Below are 15,160 nucleotides of genomic sequence, written 5' to 3' on the forward strand. Positions count from 1 at the left end.
GAGGGTTTGGATTCATTAAATACTACGGGAGAGACGAACTATGGGGTCCTTACCTCTGCTGTAACACACACACACATACATAAAAGGTGTAAATCCGATCGTGCAACGCGATACACCTTGGCTAATGCCGACGGTATTATAACTTTCAAGCCCCAAAACTCGAAAAATATTCAATAAAACATAACTTATTTCTAATTTTGGAAAGCTCTCGAGATGAGCTACAAGAATATGCAATGAAAAATAGGAGGTTCCATTTAAAAAAACAAAGTTGAACTCCGTATGACCTTGGAACGTTCACTCAAGGTCAATCCAATGACACCATCTTATGTCCCCCCTCAAACTAACTTTTGTCTGAAACATTTCTTTCTAAAATGCATAGTTTATGAAATATTCGACCGTTTCCAGACTTTTGATACACCCTGTAGGTATTTGAACTAACCGTGGTTGAAGAGATTTATCTTCATGAACGTAAAAATAAAAAATGTCTTGTTAAATGGAGTTAAATGGACTTTCGTTGTCAACACTCTTATTGACGTATAACAACAAACGGCAGAAATTCACGATTAAATCATTCGTTTCTTCGGCCAACATAGTTTTTCCTTAATTGATGGTAATGCAGCTTTTCCGAGATTTTAGAAAATTTATTTAAACACGGAATATTTTCGCATCTTTTCAAAATATTGTAGTAATATTGAGGTATTTTAAACATCATATATATAAGGTATCCCATCTTAAACGAGCCAGGTAAAAATCTCGAAAAATATGAAAGATATTAAAAAATGTTTCAGACAAAAGTTGTATAGTTCCAGAGCGGACATAAAACAACTATATCATTTTATTTACAGATGGCGTCATTTTCGAGATATTCACTGATCATTATTTTTCTTAAATGGAAATCCCAATATTTTGTCATCTTTTTTATCAATTAATTTGAACACCCATATTAATTAATTTGAACAACATTTATCTGAAACATTTTTTATTTATCTAATATTTTTGGAGATATTTAAGAAAACTTTATAATTTTTTCAATATTTAACTTACGATATCTCACTAATACTATTGGGTTGTCGGAAAAGTCATGACGCACCCTTGCAACACATGACGCTAGTTCATTTTTGGAAGTACTAGAGTCATTCATATCTATATTATTGCTGTGTCATTTGACAGCTGATAGTTCCAGCGTCGTTATAAAGAACAATTGAGCGATTTGGTTAAGTTTTGGAGATTTTACAATAAGTTGAAGATGGAAGACCAAACTGTGCATTTTCAGCATATTTTACTGTTTTACTTCCATAAAGGGAAGAAAACGCGTCAAACTTGTGAAAAGTTGCGTAAAGTTTACGGTGACAATGTTCTACAAGAACATCAGTGCCAACGATAGTTCACGATATTCTGTGCTGGTGATTTTGATCTCAACGACGTTTCTCGGTTAAGGCCCACCAAAGTTGATGACGACAAAATATAGGCATTGATCGAATCAAACCCACGTTACATGACACGAGAGATTGCAGAAACATTACAAATCCATCATTCAAGCGTTTATGACCACCTGAAGAAGCTGAGATACGTAAGCAAGCTCGATATTTGAGTTCTTCATGAACTCACAGAAGTTCATTTGACGGCGCGTGTAAACATCTACAATATGCTTATTAAACGTGAGGAAAACGATTCTTTCTTGATGCGAATAATAACTGGTGATGAGAAGTAGATTATTTATAACAATGTACAGCGCAAACGGTTTTAGTTCCGAAGTGATGATTCGCCTCAAACGACATCGAAAGCAGACATTCATTGGAGGAAGGTTATGCTCTCACAAGGAGATGGCAAGACATGTAAAATCGATAATTGAATGAGTCATATTTCATTCGAATGGGGGAGGGGGGTTGGATACGTAAAAAAAAGGTTTGTGTGCATGGGCTTTCGTTTGCGAGAAATTTGTAATTAAAAAAACAGCTATATGTTAAGTGTAGTAACTTGGAATCAATAAGCGTGAAGCGCGGTAACTGCGGAAGCTAAGGCGCGTGCTAGTATCTTATCGTTTACATTTGAGGAGTGTTCGAGTCCTTGCAGCGCTTTTTTTTATAATATTAGTGGGACCAGCATACATTCAATATTGCATAAACATTTGGCTGTCAAAAAAATTTGTTCGCGTTGGATCCCACATAATTTAACAATCGCTCAAAAAAAGGCTCGTGTCGATTGGTCGAAAGAAATGCTCAAGAAATACGATTGCGATGCTTCAAAACACGTCTATGATATCGTAACAGGTGACGAATCATGGATCTATGCGTATGAGCCCGAAAGTAAACAGCAGTCGACTGTATGGGTCTTTCAAGATGAGCCAAATCCAACAAAAGTTGTTCGCGTACGAAGCACTTTGAAGCAAATGGTCGCCTATTTTTTCGGAAAAACCGGACATGTGGCAACTGTACCATTAGTGCAATGTCGGACGGTCAATTCTGAATGGATACACAACCAGTTTGTTTGTCAGAAGTCTTCGGAAAAATAAGGGAAACCAACCGCATCATAGAAGACGTATCATTCTCCACCAGGACAATGCGAGCTCTCACACATCGGCTCAAACAAGAGACTTTTTGAGAACTAAAAAAGTCGAATTGATGGGTCATCCGCCGTACAGTCCTGATTTGGCACCCAATGACTTCTTTTTATTCCCGCAAATCAAAAATAAATTACGAGGCCAACGTTTTTCGACGCCTGAAGAAGCGGTTGATGCGTTCAAAAATGCATGTTTTGGAGGTACTTCAATCGGAGTGGAAAAAGTGCTTCGAAAATTGGTTCAAGCGGATGCAAAAGTGTATTAATCTTCATGGAGAATATTTTAAAAAACAATAAACCCATGTACGATGATTAATTTCCTTTTTTTGTTCTCTATTCCCGAAATATAAAAGGCAATCCTCGTATTAGGTGCGCAACTATGTTTCCGGATTTTTTTTATTCAATTTTATTACAAAAATCAATTCCATTATAAAATTCAATTTTATTATAAAATTCAATTTTATAATAAATAATTGAAACGTTTATTCTTGTTATTTTCTACATAATAAGACAGACATTATTGTATGTGTATTATATTTTTGTCCTATAAAAAATAATACAAATTCAATTTTATTATAAAATTCAATTTTATAATAAATAATTAAAACGTTTATTTTTGTTATTTTTTATATAATAAGACAGATATTATATCGTATATGTGTGCATTATATTTTTCTACCCCATAAAAAATCCTATAAAAAATAATAAAAATATAGAAATATTATAAATATAGTAAAACATAATATTATAAAAAAAAAGAATAAGTTGGCATTATGAGGACTCGAATACTCCTCGGTTAATACTCGTAGACGACAAGGTACTAGCGCGCGCTTTAGCTTCCGCGGCTACCGAGGTTCACGCTTATTGATTCCAAGTTACTACATTTAACATGTAGCTACTTTTTTAATTGCAAATTTCTCACAAACGGAGGCCCATGCATGCAAACCCTTTTAGGGTTTTTATCTACTCAATCTCTCTCTTCGAATGAAATATAACTCATTCAATTATCGATTTTACATGTCTTGCCATTTCCTTGTCAATGTAATGGGATTTTAAAGGTCGCGTTCTTCGAGCTCCTATCAAGGAACCAAACAATCAATTCGAATGTATACTATCGGCAATTGGAGTTTGAACGAATCCATTATCCAGAGCTCGTTAATCGTAAAGAAGTTGTGTTCCATCACGACAACGCGAGACCACACATAACCCACCATACTCGCTTGACCTTGCGCCGTCAGACTTTCACTTGTTTCGTTCTCTTCAAAACTCCTTGCGTGGTATAACGTTAAATTCAGATGAAGCTGTAAATCAACATCTTATTTAGTTTTTCGCCGATAAAGACAGGTCCTTCTATGAACGAGGAATTATGAAGCTCACTAAAAGATGGCAAAGGTCATCGCACAAAATGGGCAATATATCATTGATTAATCTTTGGGTAAAAATGCCGAATAGGGGACCCCACTCCTATGACCTTGACCTTGACATATGTTGTCAAGGACACCTTCCTGAGTAACGTGCAAAAGGTTTTACCCGTCGCTCGTTGTGTGTTAAAATATTATTAGCAAAAAAAGTTTGGTTTATATGTAAGTTGCAAGTACATTTAGCACGCAGTGCTACGCGCGTCTTCCCCGCCCCTCCCCCTTCCCCTCCTCCGCGCCTCCCCCATCCCTCCCCCCTATACTAAACGCACTTGCAACTTACTACTTTATCTCTATGAGAAAAAGTTGGAAATGGAAATAAAGTTAGATTAGATTACGTTATTAGGTGCGCAACTAAGTTTCCGGGTTTTTTTATCAATGAAAAATGGAAAATTTCAAGAGAAATACAAAAAATGGTTTATTTAAAATATCGTCCCTCGCTAGCTACACATTTTTGCCATCTCCCTAGCAATACATGAATACCGACGATAAAACGACGCGTCTTTGAACCGAAACCATTCATACAACTAATTTTGCACTTCTTTGAAATTGGCCAAATGTTGCCCTGGCAAGCCATGCGCCATCGTCCGGAACAAGTGATAATCGGAAGGGACCAGGTCTGGCGAATACGGCGGGTGCGGTAGCAGATCCCATTTCAGCGTTTTGATGGTATCCTGGACGATGGAAGTGGGATGGCACGGAGCGTTGTCGTGTTGCAATATTACTCGTTCGTGTTTCGTATCCCATTCTGGCCGTTTTTCGAACAATGCATGGTTCAAATTGATCAGTTGTTGTCGGTAGCGATGCCCATTGACAGTTTCGCCCAGTTTCAGGAGCTCATAGTACACGATTCCTTTCTGGTCCCACCAAACGCAGAGCATTATCTTCTTTTCGAAGCGATTTGGCCATGCCGTCGATGTTGATGCTTCGCCAGGTGAAAGCCACGATTTTTTGCATTTGGAATTCTCGAAATATATCCACTTCTCATCGCCAGTAGGAAGTTTAAGATTTGAACGTTACCACCCACCCTACCCCGAGAGGATGGGGGGGGAATAACTTTTATTATGTTCTTTAAAAATATTGAACAGGTATTTTTTATTTCTCAATCCAATGATCATTTCTGGAGAATTGCGGAAAATATAATTTTTTGCGATTACAGCGCCATCTATTACGAATAAAAAAAAAAGTTTCGGACAAAATTTACGTATTTTGTGGCGTAGAATCCGTATCTGTAATAAAAAATGGCGGTTTCCATTTAAGATTTCAAAGTTGCCCCCAACCCCCACTCCCAGGGGGTGGGGTGGGAGGTCGAGTTTGGTATCATTGGATGTCCCCCTTCGAGACTAACAACTTTCATTAACCACTTTTTTTTATCCAATAGTTTTCGAGATATTTCAATGTCTTCAGATAAATCGTGCACCCTGTATATTACATTATACATATATACAGATATATTAAATGTTTGAATAAAATTATTTAATTCTGGTAAAAAATTCGTGCACAATGTAACATAACTTAATCTACCTTATTTTCATTTCTAACTTTTTCCCATAAAGATAAAGTTGTAAGATACAAGTGCATTTAGCACGGGGGGAGGGATTGGAGAGGGGCGGGGGAGGGCGGAGGATGGGGTAGGGGCGCGCGTAGCGTGCCATGCTAAACGCACTTCCAATTTGTGCGTTTATGAAAATTTTTAGCAATAACTTTTTAACAAACAACAAACGACGGCTAAAATTTTTTGCACGTTACTCAGGAAGATATCCTTGACAACATATGTCAAGGTCAAGGTCATAGGAGCGGGATCCCCTATTCGGTATTTTTACCGATCTTTGTTCTTTATATAAATAAATAACCTTTGAAAAACATAGAAAGAATACGTCATGACTTTTCCGACAACCCAATATTTGTCGAAAGAAAAAATAGTACTAGACTAGTAATAGACTTTTTTACTCTATTTAGTCTCAAGAATATATTGTTAATAACTTAACTTCTAGTAACTTATATAATGTTTTAATTTTTGTTAACTTATCGACCTTTGGAATAACACTTTTAACCATTACAATGTCGTATAAACACAGGTTTATCAAAAACTAAACTCTCATTCTCAAATTTCTTAATCAACTTACGAATTGTACTGTCAGATGGAAAATGTTTCCTTTCAAATAACTTGCGAAGTTTACATTTTGTTTGCATTATCGAACGCTGATTTTCATAAAAACACTACGATATGTATGCGCTTGTGTACCGTATAACTCTCTATTTCAATATTCCCTAACCTCTGGAATATCTCTAGAATACGGCGAAAAATCGCGGATTGCAGTGCACACAACGAAAACAGCGCCAATGTAAATCCTGCATCCTGTATTGCATTCAGTATGAGTCCCAAACAATAGTGCAAAATCACTGCAAAAGCATGTGAATCGATCTGTTCTGTTCTGGACGAAAGAGCTATTTCTGGTAACATATGCAAATATTAGTTTAGATATCAGATTTAAAAAACGGTAACTTCAATGTTAGTGATCGATTGCCCTTTAGAAGGAGAAAATTGGAAGTCGATAAATTGTACACGTTGTGGGACGAAAACACGGCATAGACGCAAGAAGGATTCGCAGAGTAGCTAGAAGTCATGACAAACTATCTCCAATCGTTTATATGAGATGGGAGAAATCAGAAAAAAAAAAAGTGCAAGTAGATAATAGTAGACAGCAAAAATATGGTCTCACTGCTTGAAGGTCAGAAAGTGAAAATATCAAAAAAAAAAAAAATAAAAAAAAAAAAAAAAAATAAAAAAAATCTACAATGTACGATAAAGATTATGGACGACAACTACGTCGAGGAGTTGAACGAAAAAGGACAATAAAAGCGGAAGATCATATGACTGCATGAAAATGCTAGGCCACAAACACGTTGCTTCCGCCTTGCCCTTTAGAAGGAGAAAATTGGAAGTCGATAAATTGTACACGTTGTGGGACGAAAACACGGCATAGACGCAAGAAGGATTCGCAGAGTAGCTAGAAGTCATGACAAACTATCTCCAATCGTTTATATGAGATGGGAGAAATCCAGAAAACCAAAAAATAGGTGCCGCATCACTGCTTGCCAAGGTGCGAGAAGACTTTTTGTGAAAGATAGTCACTGGCAACGAAAAATGGATGTTGATCTCAGAGAACCGTCCACATCGAACGCAAGACCGAATATTCACACCAAAAAAGTCTTCCTCTATATTTAGTGGCATATAAAGAGTGTGCTCTACTACGAGCTGCTTCAACCGGGATAAACGATTATTGCGGACCGTTAAAGCAAACAATTAAAACGTTTAGCCGAGGAGTTGAACGAAAAAGGACAATAAAAGCGGAAGATCATATGACTGCATGAAAATGCTAGGCCACAAACACGTTGCTTCCGCCATTCAGAAAGAACATCTTAAACTCGGGCTAGGAAGTACGCGGCATATTTACCAGATTTGACTATTTTGAATTATCATTTATTTCGGTCAATGTAAAACAGACAGCGCTTCCGAGATAAAATCGAGATCCGAAAATAATTAGACGAATTGATCACCTCCAAGCAACCATCGTTTTTTTGCGATGGAATATGAAAATTATATAATTGAATTGTTCTTTATATATTTCAAAATAAATCGAAAAATTTCGAAAAATATATTAAAATTCATTTACATTTTTAATGCAAGCACGAATGCATAAGAAAGTATCTAAATACTTAAAAGTTATGAAAAAATATAATACTATAATAATAAAATAATAATTTGCAAATATATGGATTGATTTTGTGAATAGATTTCGGGCTCATCAAAAAATATGTGACATTAAAATTCGACCAGATCTCCTACTTATATGGATAAGTTCATGAAATCTAATTAGAATCTAGTCCGATTCCTCAAAGCATGAGCAGTTTCTAATATGAAACTCAAAATTTTCTCCTTATTTTTCCTGGTTTATATTTTACATTAAAATTAAACAGAATGTATGTTGACTTTCGAAATAATCTCATTATTTAGTAAAAAAGGGTTTTATGTAATTTTCATATTTTGCATCCGACATTTATATATTTGTTTTATTTTACATATGCGTTGTTGCGACATTCATCCAAATATGAAACATAGCCATTGATGTTTAACTATATTAATCACATTTATTAAACTGAAGTAGTCATTTTAGAATAATCAAATATAATTTGCACAAATATAACTTGTCAATTTAACATTTATTTTGTTCTCAATTCGTCGCCATATTCCCGGTTCTGTTATTTCAGACACTTCGTTAAAAATGATTGTGCTAGCTTAACAGTAAAGTTAGCACAACCATGCAAAACAAAATAGAGAAATGAAGAATGAAGACATCTTTTTTTAGTGCTTTATCGTTGATAATTTGTTCCTATATTCCAGATCTTACTGCTGAAACTATTTAGTTAAAAATAATGATTGTGCTAGCTTAAAAGTAACGCACAGTCATGTGAAAAAGAAATGGAAAATAGAAACAAAAACGTACTTTCTTAACGCTATTTCGTTATCAATTTGTTACTATCTTTTCAAAATTATTTATTTATTTTTAACGAAAAATCAATCAACTAAATTACGGAACTAACACATATTATTGCACTAGCAAAATATATATACAGGTATGAAAAATTCATGTACAGGGTGTCCCACGGGAAGGTGTTGAAACAAAACGATTGGTTCTCCCCTCCATGACTTCAGAACTGGTATTACCAGGTATGTAAATATGAAACCGGAATTTTTGTATAGAAAATACACGTTTATTGTATGAAAATGATAAAAAATATTTTATTCAAAGTATTGTCCATCGCTAGCTATACATTTTTCCCACCTGTCTGACAATTTGTGGATGCCACGCCAAAAAAACTGGTGCTCTTTTGAGGCAAACCAGTCATCGAGCCATCTTCGTACATTTTCGTAAGAAGTGAAGCGCTGCTCAGCAAATGCGTGTCCCATCGATGCAAATAAATAATAATCGGACGGAGCCAAGTCTGGTGAGTAAGCCGCATGCGAAAGTATTTCCCAACTAAACGCGTCAATCGTTTCTTCGACTAGTTTTGCTGTGTGATGGTGCATTATCATGAAGCAAAATCACTTTGTGTTGTCTTTTTTGATATTCTGGTCGTTTTTCACGCAAAGCTTCAAATCAGCTGATTCAAATCGATCATTTGTTGTCGGTAGCGTTCAGTATGAACGGTTTTGCTAGGTTTTAGCAGCTCATAATAGATCACACCCTTCTGATCCTATCAAACACAGAGCATTGTCTTCCGTCCATAGCGATTTGGCCTTGCAGTCGATGTCGATGATTCGCCTGGAGTTACCCATGATCTTTTACGCTTAGGATTCTCAAAATATATCCACTTTTCATCGCCAGTCACAATTCGATGGAGAAATGACTTTCTTTTGTACCTGGCGAGCAGCATTTCGCAAGTGGTTTTTCGGTTTTTTTGCTGTTTTTCATTCAGTTCATGTGGAACCCATTTCCCCATCTTCTGAATCTTTCCCATGATTTTCAAACGGCTATGGAAACGGCTTCTCGTGTCACATTTAATTGATCAGCGAGTTGTTGTTGCGTTTGAGCGTCATCCTCATCCAACAATGCTTACAATTTGCTGTCTTCAAAGTTTTTCGGTGATCTTCCACGTTCTTCGTTTCTCACGTAAAAATCGCTACGTTTGAATTTTTTAAACCACTCAAAGCACTGTGATTTACCAAGAGCATGCTCACCGTAAGCTTCGACAAGCATTTCACGCGATTCTGCAGCAGTTTTCTTCAAATGGTAACAGAAAATCAATGCTGTCCGCAAATCGTAGCTTCCAGGCACAAAATTCGACATGTTCAACGTTATTACAAACTATGCTGTTGTATGAAACTTGTATTGTTGTGAGTTGAAAATCTTTGTCAGATGTCAACAAATGGAAATTGCGCCAATGACGCAGTTTGATGGTAACTACATTGACAGCTAGGGCCATCCATGGACAAATTCCAGTTTCATATATACAGACCGAGGGGCTGTATTTCATACTTGCATATCAACAGTTATCGATGTCGTTAGCGACATTGCGCAGGTTTTTCATATAACAAAAAAGCTGCGCAATACTGCTAACGATGCCGACAACTATCGGTACGCGAGTACGGAATACATCCCCTGGTATAGTTTACGGTCGTTCATTTGAGGGTCCGCAGTTTTATTCTGGCTATGGTAGAAACAAGTACTGCATACATGCGCGTCAAAATGAATAATCTAACGACGAAAGAAAAGATCTATCTTATCGAGTGTTTCTTTTCCAGAGAAAATATATAGCAGTGCTTATAGGCGGTTTCGTACTAAATACAGAACACATAAAGTTAAGAGCGAAACCACACTGAAAAGATTAGAATTCATTATTTATTAAAACTTATGCGTTAGGTCACTCCACTTTTTGGCAATAAATCTGCATTAAAATAATGTTTCGTGTTATTTTTAACAGAATTATCGATAATTTTATGTAGTATGGAACTATCCAAGACCGTAGACACGATCTGCCAGGTCCTTCTGATTTAGTAGCAACTATTAAAAAGGTCGTCAGTAACATTAAAAACGACATGTTAGAAAAAGTTTTTATGAGTTTTCGTAAAAGAATTGAGTTTTGTACAAATTCAAATAGTGCGCATTTTGAAAATACTTATCATTAGCTTATTCAATTATTAGCATATTTTTCATCAATAAAATAAATTTATGAACAAACATTTAATTAAATTTTATTTATACCCATTAAAAACTGCAGACTCTCCTTTTTTCAACGCAATTTTTGTTTTTACAATAACTGCATCCATTTGAAAATGACAGCTGATTAGTTTCAACACCTTACAATGGGACTTTCTGTACAATATCTACGTCTCATAAATCAATGGAACAAAATAAACTAGAAGAAATTTTGGCTAATATTTTTATTTGCTCGTTCTTGCTAATAAGTTCCCAAAAACAATTGTTGCTCCTTTGTTTAACGATGTTTCGTTAGTAAAATATTTTTATGATATTGATGATTTTATGATATAAAAAAATGAAATATCATATAATAAAATAATATAAAAATTTATTGCTAATTTGTTACTTACAACCATTTATAACTACTCAGAAATTGTTCTCATACAATTTTTTATTGTCTGACGACTTTGCTTCTTGTATTAAAACAATAAGAAGTGAGCGGTACTTGAACACAATTCGACACGTTGTAAACAGACATGTTAATGTTAGATATAGTTAATTGAATAGTGTTAATATTAATTTTTGAACATTTAAATACTATTCAATTGAATATGTTTAATTTGGACACAGTAATTTTAAATACGTTTTTAAAGACAACAAAGCAAAAATATTATTTGAAAACAGTATAGACAAATTAAAAATGCATCCCGTTCACTTAGACATGTTAAAAATGCACGTTATTCACTTGGACACATTAGAAGTGCAAAGTTTGGTTGAACATGTTAAAAATGTGTCATGTTTACTCGAACACGTAAGAGATTCACGTTGTTTACTTGGACATGCTAAAAATGCACGCTTCACATTAAAATACCATCAAATATCTCTTGTTACTTATCTGTGTTACTTATCTCTTGTTAAGTATCTGTGTTATACACGGATCTCGTATAAATAGACAAGTATCCAGATAGCACCGGACATCCAATGGATGTACGTTTCACGTCCAATTTATGTCCATATGTCAGATTTACGTCCGTGGACATAAATTGGACGTAACAAGGATGTCCTTATTTGGACATCTGACCTGTAGAACGTCCGATGTACGTCCATCGGACGTTCATGTCCGATGGATGTCCGAAGTTGTGACAAACGTACGTCCTATGGACGTTTTTGTAAAAAAAATGGACATATAATGGACGTCCAGTGGACGTCCGTGTGCTATATGGGTAGATAAATAGATATATAAGTAAATAGATAAATGGGTTTTCCTCGTAATGCACGATCGTGTTTGGGTAAGGCAACTTGTAGGTCTCACGAATCCGCTGGCACTATACTAGCGAGGACGTTAATCCTTGACAGCTTTCATCACGGCGGATGTATCCACTTACAAGCCAAGCTAAAGGTGCACAAAGAGAAAGAAAGTTACGACATACAATAAAAAATTACTCCTCTTTTTATAATATCAGGTGTAGTAAAAAGAAATCCATTATTTTTCCAATAGATGGCTTTAGTTATCTGTATCTCGCGTTGTATAAGTCCGATCGGGTTCCACTAGATGGCGTTAGAAAGATGAGATTTCGTACTAAAAAAACTTTCCTGACAGTTTTGTGATTAGTTGACTCAGTTTTGTTTGAGCGCGCGTCAAAAATGGACACTAACAAAGAGAAAATACGCTATATTTTACAGTTTTTCTTCGATAAAGGCGAAAACGCAAGCCAGGCGGCTGAAAATGTGAATAGTGTTTATGGTCCTGATACTATAACAGCCAATCACGCGCAATTTTGGTTTCGTCGATTCCGTTCCGGTAATTTCGATGTCAAAGACGCACTGGAAGGCCAATTGTCGAAAATATCGATAAAATCATGGACATTGTCGAGTCCGATCGTCATGTAAGCACTGTTTCGATTGCCCAAGAGCTAAAGATTGCACAAAAAACCGTTTGGAACCATTTGAATAAGGCTGAATACAAAAAGAAGCTCGATGTATGGGTGCCACACGAGTTAACGCAAAAAAACCTCATGGACCGAATTTCCATCTGCGAATCGCTGCTGAATCGCAACAAAATCGACCCATTTCTGAAGCGGTTGGTCACTGGTGATGAAAAGTGGATCACTTACGACAACGTCAAGCGAAAACGGTCGTGGTCGAATCGCGGTGAGCCGGCGGAAACGGTGGCCAAGCCAGGATTGACGGCCAGGAAGGTTTTGCTGTGTTTGGTGGGATTGGCAGGGAATTATCTACTACTATGAGCTGCTCCCCTACGGCAAAACTCTTAACTCAGAACTGTACTGTCAACAATTGCACCGTCTGAAGGAAGCAATCGCCCAGAAGCGGCCAGCTTTGGCCAATAGGAGAGGAATTGTGTTCCATCAGGACAACGCCAGGCCACACACATCGATAGTGACTCGCCAGAAGCTCCGGGAGCTTGGTTGGGAGGTTCTTACGCATCCACCTTATAGTCCGGACCTGGCACCAAGTGATTACCATCTGTTCCTGTCCATGGCGAACAATTTTGCTGGTGAAGAATTCGCTTCAAGAGAGGCTTGTGAAAATCGACTGTCTCAATTTTTTGCCAATAGGGACGAGGGCTTCTATGAAAGAGGCATAATGAAATTACCTTAAAAATGGCAACAAGTTATCGAACAAAACGGCGCATATTTGACCTAAATCGGATCATTCTAACTATGGTAATTAAAGCCTTCAATTTCATGCAAAAATAATGGATTTCTTTTTACTACACCTGATATCATAAATATGTCAAATAAGAAAGATAACGTGCCGTCTCAGGCTAATCAGACACCCAGAAGCCGGCAAGTGTCGTTATAGTCTCAAACGTTGCAAGTCATCAAAATGCAAGGACCAAACCAAGGTATTGTCGGCGGCACCGAACGAATTACCCTTATGGAAAAGATTATGAAAGAAGAAAAACTAAAATTGAGATAATCTGATGATGACGTGTAGTCGATGTACAGCATCGGCTCAATGGGGGGGGTCGATAAGATTTTAGACGTTGTCATAACATCAAAAGTTCAACAACAAAAATTGTTCGAAGTTAGTCCTCGATTCCGACGACGTTGACTCCACACTAACCAAGACAAAAAAGAAATGTCATGCCAAATGTCAGTCATCAGAACGAATATATCCCGATGGTTAATAAAACTTAAGAAAGTAAGGAGCCATTGTAGAAAGTGGAATGTCTCAAAGTGAAGTGTGAAGATGAATAAAAACGTTATTCACCCTTCACACGGGAAAAGAAACCTTCGCCGAGATGTACTCTCTGACAGGTTCGCCGTAGAAAAGGGAATGGAAAGATTTCCCTCTTCGAGGCTTTGCGGTGACTCTTTGGAACTTTGAACTAGAAGCAAAAACGGGCATAGAGGACGTGCGCAGCGGTGAGCTGCTACCGAGTGCGTCCTTGTATCTGTAGACGGGGAGAGAAATGATCCCTCCTTCTCTTTGCTAATAGAGTAAGGTCAAAACAAAAAAGAGATAAAAGTACGTCTCGAATGTGGGTTCTCCTACCGCGATCGGTGATAGTAATGGTCTGTGGCGGGTCTTAAGTTAGGGAGTCTAAAGTATCTTACAATACAAGCGCTCCATTGAGAATAGGCATGCCTCTAGATATTAAGTAAATCGGGAAGTTCCATCCATCTAGCGGCAAGTAACTATAGCTAGAACTGTTGTTAACCACTAATGTCTAAACGAAGCTTAATGGTTTGTTTGGACATCTAAATAACATTCAGTACATAAAGGTATACGTTTGCATCAATAACATTGTTTTTTACTGCATCGGAAAATGTCGAAATTTGAACCAAATAAGCGTCATTTGCGCGAAGTGTTAATCTTTTGCTTCAGTTGGAAGAAAACTGCAGCTGTAGCTCATCGAATGCTTGTAGAAATTTATGGTGATAATGTTCCTTCCGATAAAACATGCAAAGAATGGTTACGACGCTTTAAAAGTAGTGATTTTGATGTAGAGGACAAAGAGCATTCTGGACGGCCAAGAGTATTCGAAGACGAAGAATTGCAGGCATTGGTGGACGAGAACCCATGTAAAACGCAAAAGCAACTTGCAGAAGCATTAAATTGTGCTCAATCTATCATTTTCTATCGTTTGAAAGCCTTAGGAAAGGTTTACAAGGAAGGAAAATGAGTCCCATATGAAATGAAGCCAAGACATTGAAAGGCGAAAAGCCACCTGCGAAATTCTGCTTGCTAGGCAACAAAGAAAGGGGTTTTCACATCGTATCATCACTGAGGATGAAAAATGGATTTATTTTGACAACCCCAAACGTCGAAAAACTATTTGCGATCCCAGCCAACCTTCAACATCGACGCCGAAGCGAAATATCCACGGAAAGAACGCAATGCTATTTTTGGTGGGAAGGGTGTGCTGTACCATGAGCTGTTGAAAAGTGGATAAATAGTCACAGGGAATCTCTACAGAGAACAAATGATCCGTTTGAGCCGAGCATTGCATGG

The 15,160-nt window shown here is 36.9% G+C and overlaps 1 protein-coding gene across 1 annotated transcript in view; it reads right to left on the reverse strand.

Annotated features, from left to right (window-relative positions):
- Positions 1-11,829: 11,829 nt before the first annotated feature.
- Positions 11,830-15,160, reverse strand: part of LOC105181138 (uncharacterized) — a 77,076-nt gene continuing 73,745 nt past the window's right edge. Inside the window, exon 2 of the mRNA XM_025307812.1 lies at positions 11,830-12,074. Coding sequence (XP_025163597.1) covers positions 12,063-12,074 — 12 coding nt within the window. The 3' untranslated portion in view covers positions 11,830-12,062. The remainder of the gene's footprint in view (positions 12,075-15,160) is intronic.

Source organism: Harpegnathos saltator, unplaced genomic scaffold (assembly GCF_003227715.2).
Source record: "Harpegnathos saltator strain DR-91 unplaced genomic scaffold, Hsal_v8.6 scaffold97, whole genome shotgun sequence".
NCBI classification, from domain to species: domain Eukaryota; kingdom Metazoa; phylum Arthropoda; class Insecta; order Hymenoptera; family Formicidae; genus Harpegnathos; species Harpegnathos saltator.